Here is a 26,226-nt window from a genome sequence, read left to right as displayed (position 1 = left end):
TCGTGTTTCAGCAATGTTGATGAAACAAGCAAAATCATTTGACGATGGCAAAGCTGTTAAGGATTGTTTTCTGGTAGCTAGTGAGTACTTGTTTTCCACACTTAGAAACAAGTCAGAGATAATATCAGCCGTCAGAGATATCAGCTGTCAGAGTCATGGCACTGTCAAGACCTACTGTAACAAGAAAAGATGGAATTAATGGCGGAAAATACAAAAGGTCAACCGATTACAGATTTACAATCCTGCTTGTGTTTCTTATTGCAGTTAGACGAGTCAGTAGTTAGAGCTGATTCAGTCAAGTTATAATTTTTGTAAGGTTGATGTTTTCAGATTTCAGTGTAAAAGAATACTTGCTTACAGTTTTGACCTTTGAAGATACTTCACGAGTAGAAGATTTTTACACTGCATTCAAGCTCTTCATTTCTGAATATGATTCGATAATTTAGAAACTTGCGTCTATTACTGCTGATGGAGCGCCTTGCATGGTAGGCAAATACAAAGAATTTTTTAGCTTGACTGCGAAGGACGAAACCTTCTTGCCTTTCTTTTTCAGTGTACTTGTATCGTGCATTAGCAAGTGCTTTGTGGACATATTTTATAACTGCCACGTCTTATGTGTACTGTCACAAAAACTGTGAATTGATTTCGCTCATAGTCACTACAGAGAAGAAAAAACTGTGGATTCAGTTCGCTCACAGTCCGGCAGAGAAGCAAGTTTAGAGTACCATTAGAAGAATTGGACAGGCAATATGGAGACCTGCTATTGCACACAGTAGTTTGATGGCTGAGTAAACGTATGGTTCTAAAAAGACATAGAGAACTCCTGCCAGCGATAAAATCTTTTGTGTCTGAGAGAGAGGAAATTAACTGACAACTGTATGATTTGAGGTGGTGTTGGATCTGGAATTTGTAACTGATATGGCAGTAAAACTAAACGAGTTAAACATAGAACTTCAAGGAAAACACGAAAACATCGTAACTCTTACCTGCTCTAATAAAGTTTTTCATGCAAAAACTTGACCTTTGTATACCACAGCTACAGAAATTAAATGTGAAACTCTTTCCGCAAATATAAGCAAAACTGTTGGATCAACAATGTCATTGGATCAATAAGCCGGAAAGAAGTATACGACCAACCTGACAGCACTGAGAACAGAGTTTGAAAATCGATCGATTTTCAGATTTCACGGCAATGGAACCTGTTATATCTTTCATAGCTCAGCCTTCACAAAAAGTGGATGTGGAAGATATATCAAGGAAAATGAGTACTCTTTTCTCTTGTAGTAAGACTGAATGTGAACGGAAATAATTCCATTTTAAAAATGCCATTGCCATCAATTCAGAATACAGTGAAGATAAGTTTTGGGATTTAGTGAGGGTAAAAACCAACTCTAACACTGCAAAAGCCGCATGTTATGTTTCATTGTTTTTTAGATCAACTTATCAATGTGAGGCAACGGTTTCAACGATGAACACAGTGAAATCTAAGTGTAAAAATAATGTGAGTGGTCCTTTATCTTTCAGATTGTGTAAAGTTGGCTGTGACAGATTATTCACCAGATTATAATAAATTTGCCATTGATATGCAAAGCCAAATATTTCACCACACTTTTTTCAACATTTGTGATGGTGTATATGTTAATTTTTTTCACATGTGTAATATCTTGAAAATTGAATAGTAGGCCTACAACTTTCGATGGAGAGAAATACACTACGTGTTTTGTGTAGTTCAAATTGTTAGTTTTGGCCACATTATTGTTTTGCGCTTAAACCTTTGTGAATTTTTAAGTCAGTAGAACTCTAAATGGACTAAATTGTACGTGAAAGATCTCAAGACTAAAAAGGTTGAGCACTATCAACTTGCGGACACGTTAAATTATAATTTCACCCACTGTTCTGCTGAATCCAGTCATTTTCTATGGGTTAAGACTTGGTAACTGAGCAGGCCAATCGAGATGAGGTAGGCTGTCAAAAAGTGTTCATCTCAAACTAGAAACGTACGCATCCAGCACATTGAACACGGATATTATCGTCCTGGCCGACAGGACGATCACAACACTCATCGTGTAAAAGTAGAACGTGCGACTTTGCTCACCGAGAATGTTCACAGCGCCCAAATGAGTCGACCCAAGTCAAGATACGAAAAACACTCCAAAACATCATAGAACCAACTCCGGCCAGAACTATGTCCTCCACACACGGCGGCTTAAACCAACTAGAGGCCCCTACTTAGCTACTGCCCATTTACTGTGTTGTTTGGACCATTGAAGACGTGTAGCTTTATGTCCCGCTAAGAGCCATGGCCTTAAGCGAGGTAACGACTGTCCCTTTGCTATGTTCGCTCGGAATGTTCTGTGCGGTAACTGCTCAAAGGGAAAGCTCATTCCAGCCGTTTGTCCTGCACTGCTTCCCGAGAAGAAACGTAACTCGTGTGACCTTCGTCGCGGATTGAAAAAACAACCACGTTACAGCCCCGCGCAAGCACGGTACCTTCATGTCATTTTGCAAGAAAGATTATCAAAGACTGTGAAGAAGTGAGAACATATTTTTGGTTCCTTGCAGGTTTTGACGACGTTCACTCGTGTTTGGTGCTGGAAAACGTTGGAATATCACCCGTCATTGGTTCGTCCTCGGCAGCTTTGCAGTGAAGCAATCGTAACGCGACGAGTAGAGAGTTAACGCAAGCGCTGGCAGCGAAGTGCTCAAAAAAAATGCTGGTACACTGCCAGGCATTCCGCGCAGCTTTTGTGGCGGCAGCAGCAGCAAACGATGTCTGTTTTCCATTTCTGGCACACGTGTCGGCTGCTCGTCCTTGATGATGAGTATGTCAGCTCGGCCGCGCTGCGTATTAGGAGCATCCCAACAGCTGCGCGGGGAGTTCCACTTCCAAATAAGTCTGCCACTACCGTGTGCGAAGCAGACACGTTCTTCGCGAAACTGTCCTCAACTTGAAAGAAGATTTGAACTTGACAACGACGTCTATTAGAGGCAGAGAGACAAGGAGTCAGGGAGAAATCGGCTGGGGTCTTAGCGAAGGAGGTATTCACCCCTTGCACGAAATTGTTTAGGGAAGTCACGTGAAACCTAAAACATAATGGCCAAGCGAAGATTTCGACTCCGCTTGTAACTTATCAATTCAGAGCCCGTGGAGACGATGATTAGGAGTGGATATGTGGAAAGAGTACATTCAAGGCCTCTGTGTAAGGAAGCAATATCTGATAAAGTGATAGAAGAAGAAACTGGAGTCGATGCGGAAGTGATGCAGGATCCGATATTAGAATCAGAATTTAAAAGAGCTTTCGAAGATTTAAGATTAAATAATGCGGAAGGGATGGATAACATTCCATTTGAATTTCTAAAATTATTGAGGAAAGTGGCAGCCAGACCGCTTGTGTGTATGGGTATAGATCATAATTAAAGTGTAGAGCATAGTGTGAAGAGAGTTGAAATCAATACATATTTAAGGAGCATTACTTAAATTCCATAAAATGTCCAACATGTCTAAATGACATGTCATCCCAGGAATTTGACAACATATATGTGGTTATATATACCAGTCAGCGCATTACAGGATGGTAGTACGAACCAAACATAAATATTACGGCTGGCACTGTGCACCACAGTAAAACTTAATCACATTTTTTTGTGTTTATGGTGACCTAAATAGTGCTGTGGCATGTACAAATCATGTCCATACATCAATAAATGTTAAAATTTGTCAAAACCACCTCAGTTACAAAGCAACACCTCCGTGTGGCCGGCCAGTGTGGCCGAGCGGTTCTAGGCGCTTCAGTTTGAAACCGCGCGACCGCTACGGTCGCAGGTTCGAATCCTGCCTCGGGCATGGATGTGTGTGATGTCCTTAGGTTAGTTCGGTTTTAGTAGTTCTAAGTTCTAGGGGACTGATGACCTCAGATATTGAGTCCCATAGTGCTCAGAGCCATTTGAACCATTTTGAACCTCCGTCTGAGCTATATGATGTCTGTAGTGCCAATGCCATTACCACCAAGGGAAACACGATTATTTATTTGGCTTGGTGTTCGATGAAATCGTACACAGCACATGATCATATCAGCGTTTTAAGATGATGTTAATGTTAGTTGATGTGTCAACTGCAGTGCATGACACAGCACTGTTTCGGTCGTCATAAACACAATACAGTGTGATAAATTGTCTCTACTGTGCACAATGTCGGCCGCACTATTTATTTTTAGTTCGACTCACATTACGTAATGCCAACACTGGTGTACACGTTAGTTATATGTTGTAATATTTCGTTGATGATCTGTTGGTTGGTTGGTTGTTTGGGGAAGGAGACCAGACAGCGTGGTCATCGGTCTCATCGGATTAGGGAAGGATGGGGAAGGAAGTCGGCCGTGCCCTTTCAGAGGAACCATCCCGGCATTTGCCTGGAGTGATTTAAGGAAATCACGTTGATGATCTGTCATTTAGACATGTCGAACATGTTATGTCTGTAAGAAAGGCTCCTTCAATACGTACTGATTTTCATATTCTTCACATTAAGTCATGCACTATACCAACCACACATTTTGCTGAGTTTTAGTTCAGCTTTGCAACTGATAAGGGCTGTAAAGCTGAAATCATGTTTGTGTGAAATAAATGAGGATGGAAACAAACAGCCAAAGGGTGGAAATTTTCTTTGAAAGTTTGATATGTATATCAGTGGGAAGAAATGACCTGGATACGTTGATGAAAGTTTACTTACTAATCAATGTCGCGTAATGTGACTTGCGCGCCACACATCGCTGAGAGAGGAAGTGAGACTTCGCGCAACGCCAAGGCATCTTCGAGGACGAGACGAAGAGCGTTTCACGTGCCTGCTATTGGAGGCACTGACAGCGTCTCAACCAGACAGCGGAAAAAGATGGTCACGTGGAGGAAACCCGTGACCAATACTGACGCACGAGCAACAGTTGCCAGGAACGATCGACCTGTACGTTCTCCAGCCGCCTTCCAATTTTGCTGTATGCTCACTGTCTCAGTCTAGTGGCTGTGTTTTCCGGTACTAATTTTTGTGTACTCTTCGGACGATCATTTCTCTACCTGGTGACAGTATATAGTGTTGTACACTGCCTTGTCTTGGTTTCTTCTGGTGAATTACACCCACAGATAAAAACAGTTACACAGCTCGAAGCAGAGCAAGAAATGAAATAAAACATCACACATCGAACAAAAGATGGGAAGCGAGCGATCTGACTCGGCAGGACCGTCCAAGACCTCTGCAGCATCTTGGGAGGAACGTGTAGTACAGATAAACGTAATATATCAGGAGAACTGAACCTGAGAAGGACTGCGACGAAGCCTTTTTGCTACGACTGCTTCAAGACGATCAGAAGCAACATCGCGTAGAAGTCTGCATGGAACTTAGACAACTACTTCAAGGCCATCCGAACTTCCTTTCAGTGGTTGTCACTTGTTACGAAAGATAGCTAGGACCCTGAAAGTATGCAGCAATCATCGCACTGCAAGAGGCCTCTTCACTTTGGGTAAAAACAGCTCGACAAATAAAGAACAGCATTAAGCCCTCGTTGATGTCGTCATACGATCACTAAAGGGTTCTAAGACATGTGAAGGAGGACGTTAAGAGGAAACGTCCACAGAAGTGGTCTACGAAAGACTGAGTATTCCATGACTCACAACGTACATTACTTAAGAGTGTTTGATTAAAAATAAGATGATAGTTGTTCCCTACATTCCTTACTCGACAGAGGTAGTTCCATATGATTTGTTCCTATTCCCCAAGATGAAAATCGATTTGAAAGAGCAAAGGTTTGATACAATGAAAGAGGTTTGCACGGAATCCCAGAGGGTGCTAACCACACTAACCAAAAAAGACTCCCACCATACAGTTCCAAACTGGTAAAAATGTTGGAACAGATGTTTTGGCTCCTAAAGGGACTATTTAGACTTTAGAGGGTGATGGGCAGAATAAGGTCTAATTAGACGTAACAATTTTAATGAAAATATTTCGGCATCATTTAAGTAATCATTGTCGTCATCATCGTCAGCCAGTTCGATCACTTGGTGGTGTGGCCCATTTGAGCCGGTGTGCAACTTAGGATCTCTGTAGGTTCTTCCATTTCTGCTTATCTTGAACTTCCCGTTGCCACTTCAGTCCGTCTATCTTTTATAAGTTTGTGTCCCATCTGTCCGGTGTTCTTCCCTTTGGTCTGTTTTTGGTAAACTGGGAACCAGTCTAGTACTTGTTTTGACCACCTGCCATCTTTTCTACAAGCGAAATGACCAGCCCACTGTTATTTCAAGGTATTCACTCTTCCATTATGTTACCGACTTTTTTTGTCTGCCTGACAACTGCTTTCTTTTTGTCTTCCTTTGTGTAGCCCAACATTGAACTTTCAAAAATGGTTCAAATGGCTCTCAGCACCATGGGACTTAACATCTGAGGTCATCAGTCCCCTAGAACTTAGAACTACTTAAACCTAACTAACCTAAAGACATCACACACATCCATGCCCGAGGCAGGATTCGAACCAGCCACCGTAGCGGTCGCGCGGTTCCAGACTGAAGCGCCTAGAACCGTTCGGCCACACCGGCCGGCATTGAACTTTCCATTCCGCTTGGGCTACTGTTAGTTTCCTGACAATGAACTCATTTAATGTCCATGTTTCACGGCCATAAGGTATTACTGGCAGTATACATTGGTCGGAAACTGGTTTCTTCAGCTCGGCCTACATTTTGGACTTCAAAACTGAGGAGTGTCTTCCATAAGCTTGCCAGCCTAAGTTAATACATCGAAATATTTCTGGTTTTAGATCCACTTTCATATTTAGCAGTTGACCCAGATAGATATAGTCTGTGACCCTTTGACGTTGCGTACTCCCAACAAATATATTTCCCTCTCCTTTTTATCATAGTTCATTTTTAGGCCAACTTAAGAGTAGACTGACACAAGTTCGCTAACCAGTATTTCAAGTTATTCTTTACTATTTGCAAGTAGTGTAATATCATTAGCGAACCGCAGTTTATTTAATCTCTTTAGGGAATTCTACATCATATACCACACAACTCAAAAAACCGCCCACAAGAGACCCACAGTGATAAGTCTTTCAAACGCTGTCTAGTGTTGATAATGTTGTCCTTCGCATTGCGCACTGTCCTGACGCAACGCTCGTCTATCATTTACTTTGTCAGGCCTAATAACACGATCGTATGGTGGCAACATTAAGGGGAGGTTTACTATCTTTCCTTCAAAAAATAGATTTTTTAAATTGCATTTCTGGATCCATAAAAGTGTTTAGAATCGACACCTGAAACGGTTTTTCCGAATGCAGAACGGAAATGTTTGTTATTCACGGTTGAACAAAAAAAAAAAAAAAATGCAACTGCCTGAAATAGGCCTTTTACACGCTCCAGTTTTTTTCTTTCGGAGGACGAGTTACTGTACCGGTGCTTGGGAGGAAATACACAAAATTCAAATGAAAGTTTGAACGCGTGTGTTTGGAAGTTATCCCGCAAGCATTTGCATTCTGGCGCGAAGACTGTGGAGATTGCGACTTTCCTGGCAGCGAACAGCTTCAACGAAGGGTATTCAGCAATTCTGAAGACCATGACAACGATGGACGTCACCCTGAGACTCTATTCGACGCAGTTCCCCAAGCAGTCGGACGACCATTGGATTCAAGCGGCCGAAAACCGATTGTCACCGGCAGTTCGAGCGTCTCTGGAGCAGCGCAGGATGGCCCAGATCGAGCAGAACGCCCTCTATTAGGAAGAGGAAGGACTAGTTTATGGACCCGGAATAGCAGATTGAACGTAAGTTGCATAATATTGCATTTATATGTAGTGAAAACTTCAAACCCGTTTTTCTCGAAATGACTTTTTTTTATCGCGCGGTACGGTAACTTCAAATCTACTGAACCGATTGGTATGGTTCTTTGTTTCAGACGAAGCTAACTAAATTGTCTAGGAGTTGTACTCCTTTTATTCCGATTCATCAACTATAAATATTTTTACTTGGCTGACGAAGTCGGAAAATTGATGAAAGAAACACTATTTTTTTTTTAAATGGCCGCCATTTCGTTTCCTATGGTCCAAATAATTTAAGCGAGGTACAACTCCTAAAGAATCTTATATATTTCGCTAAAGTCAACTCAATTCTGATTTCAGAAGAGCCGGCGGACCTGTGACATACCGCGCGTGGAGGTGTACATCGAAATTTTGTTTCGTTCCGACGGCACTTCCGCCTTTGCTCTTCGACATTTCCCGTCGAAAAAATTCCAGTTTGTAGAGGAAATATCAATGAACATTTTGACCAAATTTGACATTCAAATCTATAACACATCCCGAGAAAATAATTCTCAAAGAACATGCTTTTTTCGGGCCAAAGATAGTAAACCTCTCCTTAAGGCACTACTACCCATCACAAATCACTGCAACTCAAAATATATACATACTCACTGAGGCCACCTGTGTGAATGAGATTGGGTCTGCATTGGACCATTTCCAGATGCCTCCTTTTTACGTCAGTAATTGGATTTGGACTAACTTGTGACAATCCGACGCGACTCTGACCTTGTTTGTGTGTTCCTGATGGTTGGGGCTGTAAGGGAGTGCAATCAACGGGACCTCAGCAGTTTGTTACTTACCGGAGATTGGGACCCTGAGTCGGACGCTCTCCGCGTTGCGGATGCGGTACAGCGAGAGCGCGACCACGTGCTGGCACCAGAAGATGTCCTTCGTGTCGCAGCTGCATGTCACCGACGTGATCTTGCACCTGTAACATCACGCACTGTCGTCAGATCTTGGCACACACTGTGCAAGACGGCAGCTAAGCCTATGTCTTACAGAGCATTTGGAGCTGATCTACTAGTCGTACATGGTTCAGAACATGAAATACAATAGACATCATCATGGATTCATCTTAAATCTCTAAAATCAGCAGGGTTTGCAAATTAAATGTTGGAATTTCAGGTCCGTCTGTCACGCAAACAACTATTCTTTCTAATATCTACACACTTTTCGGCTTATTTCTGGCATCATAAGTAGGTATTTTTATTTAGGTCTTATTCTGTAGAATATGTTTTCTAGGACCTTCCTAGTGTTATTATATAGCTTGGCATAGTTATTTTTTCGAATTAAATCGAGTGATGCTGAGGGTATTAGATTAGGAAACGAAACGCTTAAAGTAGTAAACGAGTTTTGTTATTTGGGGAGCAAAATAACTGAGGATGGTCGAAGAAGAGAGGATATAAAATGTAGACTGGCAATGACAAGGAAAGCGTTTCTGAGGAAGTGAAATTTTTTAACATCGAGTATAGATTTAAGTGTCAGGAAGTCGTTTCTGAAAGTATTTGTATGGAGCGTGGCCATGTATGGAAGTGACACATGGGCTATAAATAGTTTGGACAAGAAGAGAATAGAAGTTTTCGAAATGTGGTGTTACTGAAGAATGCTGAAGATTAGATGGGTAGATCGCATGACTAATGAGGAGGTATTGAACAGAATTGGGGAGAAGAGAAATTTGTGGCGCATCTTGACTAGAAGAAGGGATCGGTTGGTAGGACATGTTCTGGAGCATCAAGGGATCACAAAGTTAGTATTGGAGGACAGCGTGGAGGGTAAAAATCGTAGAGGGAAACCAAGAGATGAATACACCAAGCAGATTCAGAAGGATGTAGGTTGCAGTAGGTACTGGGAGATGAAGAAGCTAGCACAGGATAGGGTAGCTTGGAGAGCTGCATCAAACCAGTCTCTGGACTGAAGACCACAACAACAACAGTTATTTTTTTGGTATTTGTCATCAACTGCATGCTCATCTGTTGTAGAAATGCACACAACAACCAGGTGTTTTTAATTTGAGTGCTTCAGTAAAAACATGCCCAAGTACTGTGTGCACTTTTACAACAGAGGAGCATGCAATGAAAAAGGTACTATGACAATAGCTATGGAAAGCTTTTTAACAACACAAAGAACGTCCTACACAAAATATCATTCTACAGAATAAGACCTGATTAAAATACCCAATTACGGTGCCAAAAAGATAACGAAACAGGTTTCGGCGTTAAAAAGAACGGTGGTTCGTTTAATAGACCGACCTGAATTCGCGTAACTAGAGGCCGGAGTGGACGTGCGGTTCTAGGCGCTGCAGTCTGGAACCGAGCGAACCCTTCGGTCGCAGGTTCGCATCCTGCCTCGGGCATGGATGTGTGTGATGTCCTTAGGTTAGTTAGGTTTAATTAGTTCTAAGTTCTAGGCGACTGATGACCTCAGAAGTTAAGTCGCATAGTGCTCAGAGCCATTATATCCAGTAAACGATGTTGTCACAGAATATCATATGAAATTATTTACGGAGGAAACCAAAACAATGAGCTTTTCACGGAGAAAACACAATCTCAGCGAAAATAAATTTATCACAACAGGATAACTGAGAAAGTCTCTGGAGTTAATGTATTTGAACCCTCACATAACGTACCATAAATTATAGGAACCCCTGCATCAAACGTTACAGTTTTAGATGTTTCGTGGGAATAGTAATTTATAACGGACACCGGGCCACAAAATAAGGGAAGGAACCCTGTTTAAATTATTCATTTGATGTAAGTAATGAATGTTTTAATTATCAGCACGAAAAATATAGTTAAGCAGTTAATTTTTTGTTTGTTTGCGGGGTACATGTATGCAGTACTGGTACATATAACGTTATCTAATTTTAACGTCCTACATTTCTCCGTGTAATAAAAGAGTTGCACTCTGCACCTGTAAGTGAATTTAAGGGAAACGTTGATACATTCTCTGATTTAATACCAAACCATATTCAAGAGCGTGTAATGCAAACAGACGAAAATCCTAATACCTGCATGGTCTTATCACTCAGACATAATTATTGTGGGTATCAGTTGATACATCGCGGAGACCTATACCCGTGACAGTCCGTCCGTAACGGGACGTCACACTCTGATTTTCCTCCCTTTTTAGCAAAAGCTGGCTAGTTGCCGTACTTTTAGAAATAATGTTCTGGTTTACTTGTCCATACTGCTACTTCATAACAGCAGTAACTATTTCGATGTTCTGGCTTTGTGCGCGTGCGTGTGCGTGTGTGTGTGTGTGTGTGTGTGTGTGTGTGTGTGTGTGTGTGTGTGTGTTTGTTTCGGAGCATGCAATTCGCAAGCGAGAAGCAGGTAGACTCGATCTCGCAGGGGACTGCATGTTTCAAATTCAAATGGCTCTGAGTACTATGGTCATCAGTCCCCTAGAACTCAGAACTACTTAAACCTAACTAACCTAAGGACATCACACACATCCACGCCCGAGGCAGGATTCGAACCTGCGACCGTAGCGATCGCCCGGTTCCAGACTGAAGCACCTAGAACCGTCGGCCACTGCGACAACCGGACTGCAGGATTGCTGCAACAGGATTTAACTTAGCGAACCCGGAACCGAGGCGACGCTATAGCGGCGGGAGTCGGTAGAAAGAAATGCTCGTGAGGCAGAGGTAATGGCGGCAGCCTTCAGGACGCACTACCTGCTCCATTCGTCACTGTCCGCTGTCCAGGCAACGGGACCCACCAGAATGGCTTCGGGAGGACCGCTCGCCGAGGCTGACCCCCATGTGGCAACCAGTCGGCGCGCACGTTTAGCATCTGTGTATGAGGGCGTTGCCTGCTAACGAATGCAGATGGGCTGCTTTCCGTAGGAGAGCAAAGTAGATTTGTTGTTTGAGACCGACGTCACAAGCTGCTCGGAGACACCAAGTCGGACACAGAGATTTTCTGAAGTACGATACTGCACTCTGAGGTGTCAGCTTCTGTGGCTGTTTGTTATAGTCCGGTCTAAAAACTGGTTTTAAGCAGCTCTCCACCCTAGTCTATCCTGTGCTGTTGTCTTCACCTCTGTGTAACTACCACAATTGACATTAATCTGAACTTCCTTAACGTCATCAAGCCTTCGTATTTCTCTACAATATTCTACCTGCTGCAGTTTCCTACAGTTCCAAAATGACGCTTCTTTGATGCTTCATTATCTGTCCTATCACCCTCTTTTAGCCAAGTGCTCTTCATTTCGATTCATCACCTCCCTACCTAAGTATGCACATAATCTTCAGCTTTCTTTTGTAGCACCATAATTCAAAAGAATCTGTTCTCTTTTTGTCAGAACTCTTTTCTCTTCACATTTCACTTCCGCAGAAGAGTACGCTCCAGACAAATACCTTCAGAAAAGACTTCCAGACACTTAAACGCGCTTCTAAGCAAGTCAATAACGCGTTGGTCCACCTCTGCCCACTATGCAACCAGCTATTCAGCTTGGCATCGATTGACAGAGTTGTTGGATGCCCTCCTAAGGAATATGGTGCCAAATTCTGTCCAATTGGCGCGTTAGATAGTCGGAATCCCAAGCTGATTGGAGGCCCCTGCCAATAATGCTCCAAACGTTCTCATTTGGCGAGAGATTCGACGACCTTGTTGGCCAAGCAACGGTTTGGCAAGTACGAAGACAAGCAATGGATTTTCTTTAGTAATGAGCGCCGATGACCAGTGAAGGTGTGTCTGGACAGCCTCGGACAATGGCGGTATACCAACTTGACTGTCACGTGCGGCACGGCCCGACTATCGGGAGTGATGGTCTGAGGTGCCATTTTGTTTCACATCGGACCCCTTTGTTGTCATCCGTGCACCCATACAGCACTGCTGTACGTCGACGACAATCTACGCCCGGTTTTGCTGCCCTTCATGGCAACCCATCCTGGGCTTATATTTCAGCAAGATAATGCGCACCTGCACACCGCAAAAGTTTGTACTGCTTGATTTCGTGCTTGCTTGGTCAGCAAGGTTGCCAGATCTCTCCCCAACTGAGAACGTCGGGGGCGTTATGGGCAGGGCCCTGCAACCAGACCGAGATTTTGAGTATCTGAGGTCCCAACTGGACAGAATTTGGCATGATGTTCCTCAAGAGGATATCCAACAACTCTATCAATCAATGCCACACCGAATAACTTACATAAGGGCCAAAAGTGGACCAACGCGTTATTGACTTGCTCAATCTGTGAAGCTGGTTCGAATGGCTCTAAGCACTATGGAACTTAACATCTGAGGTCATCAGTCCCCTGACTAATCTAAGGGCATCACACACATCCATGCCCGAGGCAGGATTCGAACCTGCGACCGTAGCAGCAGCGCGGTTCCAGACTGAAGCGCCTAGAACAGCTCGGCCACAACGGCAAGCCTGTGAACCTGTTTCGCTTGAAAAAATCAACCAATCTTTTTGAAATTGTAGTCATTTGTTTGTCTGTACATGTACATCACATTTACCGATTTACGCCCTATTCGGATTATGGTGCGCCTTTTCTCCCTCCCTCTCTCTCTCTCTCTTTGAGTGTGCATACGGTGTTCGATGTCGAAAAATTTCTCTTTTTCAGAAAAGCTTTTCTTGCTATTGCCTTATACATCCTTTCTACTTCGACCGCTATCAGTTGTTTTTACTGTCCAAACGCCAAAATTCTAGTGTCTCAATTCCAAATATAAATCTAACAGTATCGCTTGTTTGTATTCAACTACGTACCTTTAACCTTGTCACCGCTATTCCCCTTATAACTGCGTTCTAAAAACTTCCCTTAGCATTTTAGTGAAAGTATTCCGACGCGTCTGAATATTTTCTTCCTGACAGCATAACATGTTCAAATCATACTCTCCCACGTTAGTACATTGTAGATACTAGGTATCTATTGTAAAAGGTTAGCATTAGTGTGATTGGTGATTAATAAACACAGTTTTTCAAGTTTTGATTTCAGTGTGAGAACGTCTGTTCGTGTATGTGGGAAAATACCGCAGAGCTAACAGCTGATAACTACGAGACTAAAAGTGCATAAACATTGGTTCACATCGAATACTGTATATATTTAAGTGTGTGTAAGTCTCGTCTGATGGTACACAAGTCAAACGTGGACGAGAAAACAGTTCTGACCAAAAGAGAACAAAAGCTTTTGACACGTGGCGCTAGGTGCTACAGGAGAAAGCTGGAATTTAGATGGATAGTCAGGTAGCTGATGATGAGATACTGAATCGAACTGGGGAGAAACGAAATTTATGGCGCAACTTGACTAAAAGAAGGTGTTGGTTGTGCGCACAACGGATAGATAATGTCAGCACCCGTTTGTTGCACGTTTGTTTCGCATGTAACTTTATCGTGCCAGTTTAGGCGCATGTGCATGATTGATTGTTACGAATTAGCTTTGTGTAAGTTGTAAATTGGTGTAACGTGGAAACGCGTTCAGCTAGGGTGTTGATTCGGGTGCCACTGTGAAGAGCTTGCGGAGCACGGGAATAAAAGTGTAAATTAGCCCTAATTTCAAAATTACTTAAAATAATGAACAACGTCGTCTCATTAGACTCGTAAGTATGCTCGGAATTTCAGAAAGCGCACCTTAGAGGAAACCTCACGTCGAAATAGATGTAAAAAGCCAAAAAATGTCCGGTGCCGAGCGAATGTGAGAGCTACGGCAGCGTCGAAAAGGAAACGAAAAACGGCGCAAAGTGATTACGGTACTGGCACATCGGACATATAGCGGCTAGCGACAGTCCAAACTTGTGATGTATCTATTCTCCAACCATTATACTGCTCTGTGTAATCACTGTATTACAGAAATTGATAATTAAATTACGTATCGATATGAAATACTTGCCGGCTGGTGTGGCCGAGCGGTTCTAGGCGCTTCAGTCTGGAACTGCGCGACCGCTACGGTCGCAGGTTCGAATCCTGCCTCGGGCATGGATGTGTGTGATGTCCTTAGGTTAGTTAGGTTTAAGTAGTTCTAAGCCTAAGGCACTGATGATCTCAGATGTTAAGTCCCATAGTGCTCAGAGCCATTTTATCCCGGCGTTTTCACGAAAAGTCTAAGGCGCGGACCTGAACTGCGTACAAAGAATTTTTATTTATTTTCTAAGAAATCTTTCCTCCCCTTCATTTCCCATTCCACGAGATATAAGTTAACCGCTCGCCCCTCCCCTCCCCCGCTCAGATCAAGGGTACGGCCTTGAGGTCGCAGTAATGGATTTTCCGCCGAGCCACAAAATCAAAGACAGACGACTGAGTAAATTCCTAAAAAATTACGTGATGGATGCACAAAAAAAAATTATCAAACGCCTGTAGCATTTTGTTAGGTTCATTAGCGGAAGTGGCATTGCGGTTGACCTACGTAGAAACTTATTCTAACGACAAACTCTGTTGCTCTTTATTTTATGGCGAAAGTCTGCACGAGAATGTGCAGTTTCAATGCCGACTGTGTTTTCATCAAGATCTGCAGTCGTCGCGCAAAGCCACTTTGGCAAGAAATTGATGCTAATTGAATCTGCACGTCTCCAAAGGCAACAAGTTGCGCACAGAATTTAACGCGGTTCGTGAACTGAGACAGCACACTGATGGATCCGACAAGGATGTGCACCAAACAGGTGAGGCAGACAGACGAAAAGAACGGAAAATGAGCTTTCTGAGGGCGACCGACATTTCGGGCTACACACGGTATGAGCGAAGTGCTCAGTGATGATTCTATTCCTCTGAATCTCTAAGTAACTGGTAATATTCATGTTGCCGTAAGAAGGTATGTTTAACAATGTACACAACAATAAACGAGAATTTATCGCCTTTTGGTTGAACGATTTTATAATTAAGTTAAATTGTTAAGACCACAGTTCCCAAATGGAGGGATGTTGTTGTTGTGGTCTTCAGTCCTGAGACTGGTTTGATGCAGCTCTCCATGCTACTTTATGGTTCAAAATGGTTCAAATGGCTCTGAGCACTATGGGACTCAACTGCTGTGGTCATAAGTCCCCTAGAACTTAGAACTACTTAAACCTAACTAACCTAAGGACATCACACACATCCATGCCCGAGGCAGGATTCGAACCTGCGACCGTAGCGGTCGTGCGGTTCCAGACTGTAGCGCCTTTAACTGCTACTCTATCCTGTGCAAGCTTCTTCATCTCCCAGCACTTACTGCAACCTACATCCTTCTGAATCTGCTTAGTGTATTCATCTCTTGGTCTCCCTCTACGATTTTTACCCTCCACGCTGCCCTCCAATGCTAAATTTGTGATCCCTTGATGCCTCAGAACATGTCCTACCAACCGGTCCCTTCTTGTCAAGCTGCGCCAGAAACTCCTCTTGTCCGCAGCTCGTGGTCGTGCGGTAGCGTTCTCGCTTCCCACGCCCGGGTTCCCGGGTTAGATTCCCGGCGGGGTCAGGGATTTTCTCTGCCTCGTGATGACTGGGTGTTGTGTGATGTCCTTAGGTTGGTTAGGTTTAAGTAGTTCTAGGTTCTAGGGGACTGATGACCATAGATGTTAAGTCCCATAGTGCTCAGAGCCATTTGAACCACACTCCTCTTCTCCCCAATTCTATTCAATACCTCCTCATTAGTTATGTGATCTACCCATATAATCTTCAGCATTCTTCTGTAGCACCGCATTTCGAAAGCTTCTATTCTCTTCTTGTCCAAACTCTTTATCGTCCATGTTTCACTTCCATACATGGCTACTCTCCATACAAATACTTTCAGAAACGACTTCCTGACATTTAAATCTATACTCGATGTTAACAAATTTCTCTTGTTCAGAAACGCTTTCCTTGCCATTGGCAGTCTACATTTTATATCCTCTCTACTTCGACCATCGTCAGGGTACTAGATGTGTGCATTTGGCCCGCGCACATCTTGTGACACGTACACAACCTCGCGGAGCCCAGATCTTCCATTGACGTCTCGCATGCTGCTGCAAGAAATCGGCAATGCTTGCGAATAAAAACAATTGTGAGAGATATTTTGAACTTGATGGTAAGTTATAATTTCTTCGTCTTCCGATTAGGGTGACTTCTGAATGAGTTTTCACTCAGCTATAGTGTATGCGCTGATTTGAAACTTTGTGGCAGATTAAAATTGTGTGACGGGCAGGAACTTTAACCTGGGACCTTTGGGTTTCACGGGTAGGCGTTCCACCGACTGCGCTATCTAAGAACGAGCCAAGACCCTCTCTAACAGCTTTACTTCCGTCAGTTTTAACCAGACCAGTTTTAATCTGGCAGCAAGTTTCAGGATGGAATCTTTTGCGAAACTGGTCTTTGTGTATTCTTTTCAATTACCGGGCACTACAGCCTACTGCATCGTACATTAAATGGAGTTCTGCAAGCTCCTGTAACGAGAAATGCCTTTCAACAACCAGTCAGAGGCTATAGACAGTGGCAAATTGCACCTTGGACGTAGCATAGACGATTATGTATTGTTTTTTCATCTCGAGGTAACAAAAAGTATTTCATTTCTGTAGGCAGTCGTTCACTATGAAACACACGCATTTAAAGAATTACGTGCCGTAAACTTCCTGTTCGCTGTAGACCTCAGAACACCTGAAATATTTATTTTCGACCATTGGTTTTTCATCTCAAAGCACTCACTTTAGGAACTTGTACCATGTGTGAAATTTTGGCGCTAGACATTTGGGACACCCTCTACACGATTTATAAGATGGGTCAGCAGCACTGATGATTCAGATGTCTATAGGGAAGTAGGGTCTCTGAGCGACCACAAGGACATCTAGAAAGTTTTGCACTAATTTTTCACTTGGTATAATGAATGACAGACCTCTCAAAAATTGGATGAATACAAAATACTGCGAATGACAAAGAAAAAGAACTTGATAGAGTGTGATTACACGATTATACTATGGAGCAGCGAAAGTGGCGACCCCCATTGGTTGCCTCGTCGCACAACCTCGCTTTTTTCAAGTGCGATGCGTTCAGGGAGCGCGTAGAGGCCGGAAAACGTCAAAAGACAAATGCTATCTGGCACACATATGCACAATTCATTACAAGACCCTCACATGAAAAAGATTTGATACCCACAATCGGCAGATAGCACTTTGGAATAATACTTTATGGGTAGGTAGTGACTTAATTTAAGCACCATTTGTTATGGCTGCGAAACACCGTGTCAAGCAAACGTTTAGGAAATATTGTAGGAAACAGCAGCCTCCCAATATTAATGTATTCTGTTGTAACTTAGAGATATATTACAGCTTAATACATTACTATTACTTTTGTTCTGTTAAATTATAAAGCTGTATGTACTTTGATTATGGAAATATTTAACCGTTTCAGAGTAGAAAACAGGGGTTCTGCACCCCACAAGTAGCACTGACAAACATATCAGCACAGGCAGTACACACCTAGCCGCTGTTCTGCCTTGAATTCATAAATGTTGTGGGGAGAGAGGTTTGCAATTTGTCGCTGTTTAATTGTCATGTTTTGAAGACTCACTATCCCACGAGTCATTTGAAGAATGGATGCTTTCGTTTAGAAATTATTTTTCTTGTAGGTTTTCAGCATGGCGTACGCGCTTAACCCAATCTTCCATCGTGACAACATTAATCACTCTGTAAGGCAAATTCTGCGCATCTTTCATTGTCAGTGTGCAATTCCTGGATACAGTTATTCCTTGCACTACGGACCAAACATTTTTACCGGGTTGTATTTCAGTGATAAGGGGACAGTCTTACAATCTCGTGATCCTCTTCTGCTGCTAAGCAGTCAATTTCACATTTGTTCTAAAAGTGCTTGTGGCTCAAACTTCCTCCAACATCTCCGCTTTCGTATAGCAGCTTGAAGTGGAAATCGTTTTTTCCTCTAGCCACAGTGCAGTTTCTTCCTTCTTTGTATTTGAGTTAGGAATTTTCTCCTGTTTACCACATTATAAATTTAAAGACCAGTTTTTAAGTACATCACTGTTCATCAGTTCATAATAATCATTGTATCTGCAGATGTAAATATTAGTTTAGAGCTTTTGATAAAGTCAAATTCAGATGATCCTGTTCCTTTGCCACTCGGTACTTTCAAACCGCCATTACCCTTTGAATTCTGTCAGATCTGCTACACGGCGCGATTTTGATCGAATCAGATAAATAAAGGGGTGTTATGCACTGAGACGCCACGAAACAAACAAAACTTACCTGAATCTGCGACAGAAATTAATATTTGGGTCAAAATTTGTAAAACTCTAATTCTTATCTCTCAAACCACCCTAAGGGGAGAGAGGGAGAGTTTTAGTTTTAGCGAATCAAAATTTACGAAGTAAATAAACATTTTTTATTTATCCGTAACTATTTTCCACGCAGAAATGAGCACATGGATTTTCTTGAATTACAGCGGCAACTTCCAAGAAGCAAAACAAATGTTTAAGACAAAATGTATGTAGTTTTTTATGTAGAATCTGATTCTGCAATAAAAAATGGGGGTTCTCATTTGAAATTTTAAAGTTGCCTCCCACCCCACCCCCAGGGGTCAGGGGGGTGGCAGGTTAATTTTAGCACCATCAGATGTGCCCCTCTAAAATAATCAACTTTGGATTCTACACATTTTTTCGTGTGAAGCTTATTTTTCGAGTTATTCTGGTTTGTCAACTTAAAATTTACACCCTGTATAGTACAGTAAAAATTAGAGAACACTGCTACACCAAACAAATCAAAAACAGCACGCGTGAAGGGCGTAATACACGGAAAACGCACTTAAAATGGGAGTCTCTTCCTGAAACCCTCCGTGCAAGAAAAAAAAGTCGTGGTTGATAGCAGAAAAAGTATTTTTTAAAGAAACCAAATTTTCTCTGTCTCGGCTACAAGGGGCAGCGCTTAGCTCTAAATTCGATAACTGGACGTGATCTACTGTTTCTTTTTTTTAAATGAAGAGTGGATGTTGCATTGTCATTAACTAGAGCAATCGTCAAACTGTTTATACAGGCGAGGAGGTGTTTACAGTGTTGTTAGGGGGCTGTGGATGAGAGTAAGCGCACAGCGGCGATGCCTGAGTCACGCCGGGCACAGGTGCTGGACTGGGCTGGGGAGTCCGCACCGGGGGACCCGAGGGCCATTGAGGCCGCCCGGGGGTGCGGCAGAGGCGGCGGCTGCTTCGCTGTTGCCACGTCGGCCGCGCCGGCGCCCACTCGCCGCGTGCGCGCTGCCAAAAGCCGCTCTCCCTGCTTCCCTGTTTGGCGAACCGTAGCGGCAACTCACTTGCCGTAGCCACGTTCTAGCTCAAAGTAGTGTATCTCGCTACCTCGCTGTGCAAGTAAGGAAAGACATTGCGGAAAATTCCTTCATAGGGGGGGCAGCTGCAAAGGTTTGCTGTTATTAGTCAGCGCGTACACAACTTTCCCACTAGAGCGCGCCCCTCTAAGCACAACAGCGCAGGCGCAGCGCTCGTCCGTCTCCGCACTACGAGATGGCGCTGCCATAGAGACGGACCAAATTCTGCTTCCGCCGATCCGCGTATTAATATGTAACGCAGCCAATGAGATTGCTGCTAACGTAGAACCTTTTCTCCCCGCGGATGACACTCGCGCAGTGATACGTGAACGCGCGAGGTATTATAACGAGTGTACAGAACTCCGACTGGTCAGTCAACATTAGTCTGTACCAGTCTATAGTCAAGTTTCAGTCTGCGCCTAATAAGATTACCATATTCCTGTACATAGCCATGAAGATAAATATATAGACACTTTTGTCAAGTATCAGAGATATATGTGAGAATAAGGTTAACGTACCAATACCAAAGGAACTTCAGATTGTCAATTGTAAATATCATCCAGAAACAAGTTAAGTAATTTTTATGCTTGTTATTATTTTAATAAATGTGTGTGAAAATTCATCAAGTTCTGTTTAAAGTTGGTCACCGTCAATCTGCTACTCTAAGCGTGCAAGTGGCGTTTCTATCGTCTGACCTAACGGCGGAAGATAAACACGCCACAATAAGCCCACGAGACATATTGCTGACACTTGCTTACTTCGTTAGAGCCCGACCATCCTAATTTAGGTTTTCCGTGATTTCCCTAAATCGCTCCAGGCAAATGCCGGGATGGTTCCTTTGAAAGGGCAAGGCCGACTTCATTCCCCATCCTTCCCTAATCCGATGAGACCGATGACCTCGCTGTTTGGTCTCTTCCCCCAAAAACACCAACAACTTCGTTAGAGCGACAAGTCAAATAATCTGATGGTGTGTGTACTGAAGGTCTTACAGTACGCACACCACAGTCTGTAAAGTGAACAACCAGCAGCGCTTCTGGTGGGGGGGACTGGCCTTTTCCGCCATAAAGCTATAACTCGGCATTTTTTTTTATTTTTTGGTGAGTTGTGTGTGCTGAAGGGCAGCCATTGGCGGTCTATGCTTCTAGGATGATCGGTTGAGCGAAATTTTCACTTTCAGCGGTAGATGGGCACGAAGGTGGAGCCTTTTCTCTTCGTTTTTTTGTATGGTTCGTCTGTGTGTTGGGTTTTCTTTTTAAATTAGTTTATTTTGATGTTACGTCATCTGTTGCTTTCGTTGGTAGCAGTGTATCTAGGTACTTTATAACTGTGTCACTGCAACGAGAAAACCTGTCCCTACTGTTTTAACTTCCCGAATTGCTTTGTGTTCCAGAGAATTATGCATTTTGCAAAAGACAGAATTTCATACTGAAGTCAGTGGCGGCTCGTAGTCACACAATTGCAGTTATTTCACAAACGACTCGATTGTGAAACCACGTTTACCTGAACGGTTTTGCTTCTATTACCGTATATTTTCATCCGTGTCAGTTTTTGCTATCATGGTGCACCCTGAACATCGTGAATACTGTAATACTCCCTTGGCCCGAAACAGGTAGGGTATGAAAGGTCAAAATCATTAGTTAAGAGACACAATGCGTACACGAATATAGGATTCGTGTTTAAAAAGAACGAAGGAGGAATGATTAGGTCTTAGCAGCGTTTGTGTATACTGCAATTCTCTTTGGTGCTGTATATGGTCTGTTCTACATCACCTAACCAAGAAGGGAAACACTCAGAAAGTGACGTGGGATAGGAATGAAACTTCATACTCAGAAAACACGTCATATTATTTCTGTGATTACAATATAGAGTCAAATTAACAAAGAACTTTTTTTTATTTCATGTATTTGTTTTTAGCTTGGGGCAGCAAAGACCATACAGTCAACAGTGGTTACAAAAGCGTCATATTAACAATGCAATTTTCACAGCAGAACAAGTTGCATGTACATATATAAGTTCTTAATGCAAAATAAAAACACTAAATAACGAACACCATACAGTCAACAATAGTTATAACAGTTCCAAGTTAAGAGTAGTGCAGTTGTCACAATAGAACAATGATAACAGCGTGAAATACAAAGATAAGTTCATCGTATAAATTAAAAATGCAGAATTACGACCCAGGGTTCGAACCGGGCCGGTTCCAGAGGAGAATGACATCCACAGCTTTGCAACGGCGTAGTTTACGAAGATAAGTTCTTCATGCAAAGGAAAAACAGACACAGACGTCACAGTTTTCGAACCCAGCTGGTACTATGGGAGGACAATATCCACACAAATGATAGGTCAAAGTCGGATACTGGCGTCCTTTAAATAGTTCGCGAGCTAGTAAGCAAAGCAGTTACAGTTGTAGAGAGGAGCTGCCCCCTCGCAACCAATTCAGATCCGTCACCGCCGTTGTGTCCTGATCACAGCGGCTAGAAGCGATGATTTTCAATCGGTATAGGTGGGCGACGTCCCAGCCTCATGAGGATGAAAGGGGTAACATGACCTCTACTAAGCTTCACCGAGGTGAACCACTGTCCAGAAGAGAGCTTCGGTTGTGTGGCCGCCCTTGTAGTGCTGGGATACGTAACAAAGAACTTGGAAGCTCACTTATCAGTACGACGTTGCACTCCCTCTGGCTTAAATACATGCACTGATTCGTTTAAGAAGGGTGTCGCAAAGCACTTATTTCCTCTCCCGAGGCAAGTTGTTCCACTAACGTTGTAAATGGCCTGTGATAGGTTGTAGGTCTCTAGAAGAGCGTAGCGTTCCAAAGGATTGGAAAAGGGCACAGGTCATACCCGTTTTCAAGAAGGGACGTCTAACAGATGTGCTGAACTATAGACCTATATCTCTAACGTCGATCAGTTGTAGAATTTTGGAGCACGTATTATGTTCGAGTATAATGACTTTTCTGGAGACTAGAAATCTACTCAGTAGAAATCAGCATGAGTTTCGAAAAAGACGGTCGTGTGAAACCCAGCTCGCGCTATTCGTCCACGAGACTCAGAGAGCCATAGACTCGGGTTCACAGGTAGATGCCGTGTTTATTGACTTCCGCAAAGCGTTCGATACAGTCCCCACAGTCGTTTAATGAACAATATAAGAGCATATGGACTATCAGACCAATTGTGTGATTGGATTGAAGAGTTCCTAGATAACAGAACGCAGCATGTCATTCTCAATGGAGAGAAGTCTTCCGAAGTAAGAGTGATTTCAGGTGTGCCGCAGGGGAGTGTCATAGGACCGTTGCTATTCACAATATACATAAATGCCCTTGTGGATGACATCGGAAGTTCACTGAGGCTTTTTGCAGATGATGCTGTGGTGTATCGTTAGGTTGTAACAATGGAAAATTGTACTGAAATGCAGGAGGATCTGCAGCGAATTGACGCATGGTGCAGGGAATGGCAATTGAATCTCAATGTAGACAAGTGTAAGGTGCTGCGAATACATAGAAAGATACATCCCTTATCATTTAGCTACAAAATAGCAGGTCAGCAACTGGAAGCAGATAATTCCATAAATTGTCTGGGAGTACGCATTAGGAGTGATTTAAAATGGAATGATCATATAAAGTTGATCGTCGGTAAAGCAGATGCCAGACAGATTCATTGGAAGAATCCTAAGGAAATACAATCCGAAAACAAAGGAAGTAGGTTACAGTACGCTTGTTCGCCCACTACTTGAATACTGCTCAGCAGTGTGGGTACCGTACCAGATAGGGTTGATAGAAGAGATAGAGAAGATCCAACGGAGAGCAGCGCGCTTCGTTACAGGATCATTAAGTAATCGCGAAAGCGTTACGGAGATGATAGATAAACTCTAGTGGAAGACTCTGCAGGAGAGACGCTCAGTAGCTCGGTACGGGCTTTTGTTAAAGTTTCGAGAACATACCTTCACCGAAGAGTCAAGCAGTATCTTGCTTCCTCCTACGTATATCTCGCAAAGAGACCATGAGGATAAAATCAGAGAGATCAGAGCCCACACAGAAGCATACCGACAATCCTTCTTTCCACGAACAATACGAGACTGGAATAGAAGCGAGAACCAATAGAGGTACTCAAGGTACCCTCCGCCACACACCGTCAGGTGGCTTGAGGAGTATGGATGTAGATGTAGATATCCTGGATACTTGCAATTGGATGGGGTAGACATCTGAGCCTGTCCCACACATTTTTCATCGGAGACAAATATGGGGATCTTTCTGGACACAGGAGCACCTCAGCATCACGCAGATAATTCAAAGAGACACGTGCCATGTGCAGACGAGATCTGTCTTCTTGAAAAACGGCGCCACCATACTCTCGCTTGAGAGATCCGAGTAATGCATGACGATGCAGCATGCCCGTGACTTACCGTCGTTCCATCAGCTCACTCAGTCACTACCAGGTGTGAGCTGTACCCGACGGCCCATCACAACCTGACGCCAGGGATACTAGGAGAAACACCCGTGTGCCTCTCCAAAAGAAGAATGGGACGTCTCTTCAGCTCGACGCCACACACGCCGACGATGGTTATCTGGGATAGTGCAGCACAGCGATTCATCGCTGTACACAGTGCGACGACATTCATTAACAGTCCGCGCTTCGTAGTCACGGCATCACTCCAAACGTAACCGTTTGTGCTGTGCATGGGACAATAATTCCCTAATCGGGCTGCTGCTAGACTCTGACTAATGGAGCGGGATGACACAGAATATTGCAGTGACTTGTCCTCGGATGGCAGCGGCAGGCGAGAAGGGGTAACGAAGTGCTTGGTGCACAACACGGCAGCCCTCTTTTTTTGGTGGTCAGACGTTGTCGATAGGACCCTTGACGACGAATGACGAAAATGCCTGCCCTCACATTCCAGTACAGTCAAAAGTCGGGCCAATGCTACTCTCGCATGCCTAGTAAATTTTGATATTGTACCAGTCGGCCAAATGGACACCCACAATGAGGCCCCATTCAAACTTTGTCAGATGCTGATAACGTTATTTCACACGAGTATGGGGTACCTCTGTGGGCACCACACTGGTCAGTCAGCCCCTGACGTAGTTCACGCCCTTATATCCCCTACCAGGACTAGTAAGGACAATAAACACGAACAACATAACGCACTCTACCTGTCACAGAGAAATGCAATTCTGATCATTTAAACACTCGATTTTGCTGTGAACATGTACGAGGTCATATTGACACCTGACAATGTATTCTGGGAGCTTCGCTATTTTTTGTCAGGGTTTGTATATGATCCATACCAGAGAGGGAGTGTATTTTATAATCTACGACCTTCTGCGGTAGTAAAAAAGGAAGGGAGGTTGGAGTTTACCCCCACGTCGACGAGTAGGCCATTAGAGGCGGAGCACTAGCTTGGATTCGAGAAGAAAATCGTCTGTGCCCTCCACAGCAGAAAGGAGCATGCCTTATATATACCTCCATAACTGAAATAACTAACACCTGCTGATGCCACGCCGTTTTATCCAGTGTTATGTCGCTAAATGCAGTCATAAATATCAAATGGTTCAAATGGCTCTGAGCACTATGGGACTTAACATCTGAGGTCATCAGTGCCCTAGACTCAGAACTACTTAAACCTAACTAACCTAAGGACATCACACACAGCCATGCTCGAGGCAGGATTCGGACCTGCGACCGTAACAGGAGCGCGATCCCAGACTGAAGCGCCTAGAACCGGCTCATAAATATCGATACAGTTGCTAACCACATCAAGGGGATATCACGCACAACGTACTTTCTCCTAACGTGCCTTTGATTGAATATCCTTTTAGTAACTGGAAACTGCTTCTATCCTTGGGAACTTTTAGGACTGGCATTGGCTTTGTCGCAGAAGATGGGAGCTTGGAAACCTGCAGAAACGTTGCATCAAGATAAGAACATTACTCAGCTGACAGTCCGAGAAATGAATTCGCCGAGAAATGCCCAACTGACTTATAGCTGGAAAGAAAACTTTGGTTGCTTTCAAAAGACTCGTGGCACTTTTATATACACAGAGGTGACAAAGTAATGGTATAGCCATATGCACAAACGCAGATGGCTATAGTATCATATACACAAGATATAAGAGGCAGTGTATTGGCGGAGTTGTTATTTGTATTCCGGTGATTCATGTGCCACGATTTCCGACATGATTATGGCGTAATTTGGGA

General features: G+C 43.3%; 1 protein-coding gene across 1 annotated transcript in view; it reads right to left on the bottom strand.

The window, feature by feature from the left end:
* The window catches only part of LOC124799114 (zinc finger SWIM domain-containing protein 5-like), a 122,153-nt gene that overhangs the window by 60,410 nt on the left and 35,517 nt on the right, over positions 1 to 26,226 (bottom strand). The window contains exon 3 of the mRNA XM_047262652.1: positions 8,628 to 8,755. Coding sequence (XP_047118608.1) covers positions 8,628 to 8,755 — 128 coding nt within the window. The remainder of the gene's footprint in view (positions 1 to 8,627; positions 8,756 to 26,226) is intronic.

This window comes from Schistocerca piceifrons, chromosome 5 (assembly GCF_021461385.2).
Source record: "Schistocerca piceifrons isolate TAMUIC-IGC-003096 chromosome 5, iqSchPice1.1, whole genome shotgun sequence".
In the NCBI taxonomy this organism is placed as follows: Eukaryota; Metazoa; Arthropoda; class Insecta; order Orthoptera; family Acrididae; genus Schistocerca; species Schistocerca piceifrons.
The sequence above is the reverse complement of the archived record's forward strand: the minus strand, read 5'-3'. Positions and strand labels throughout refer to the sequence as shown.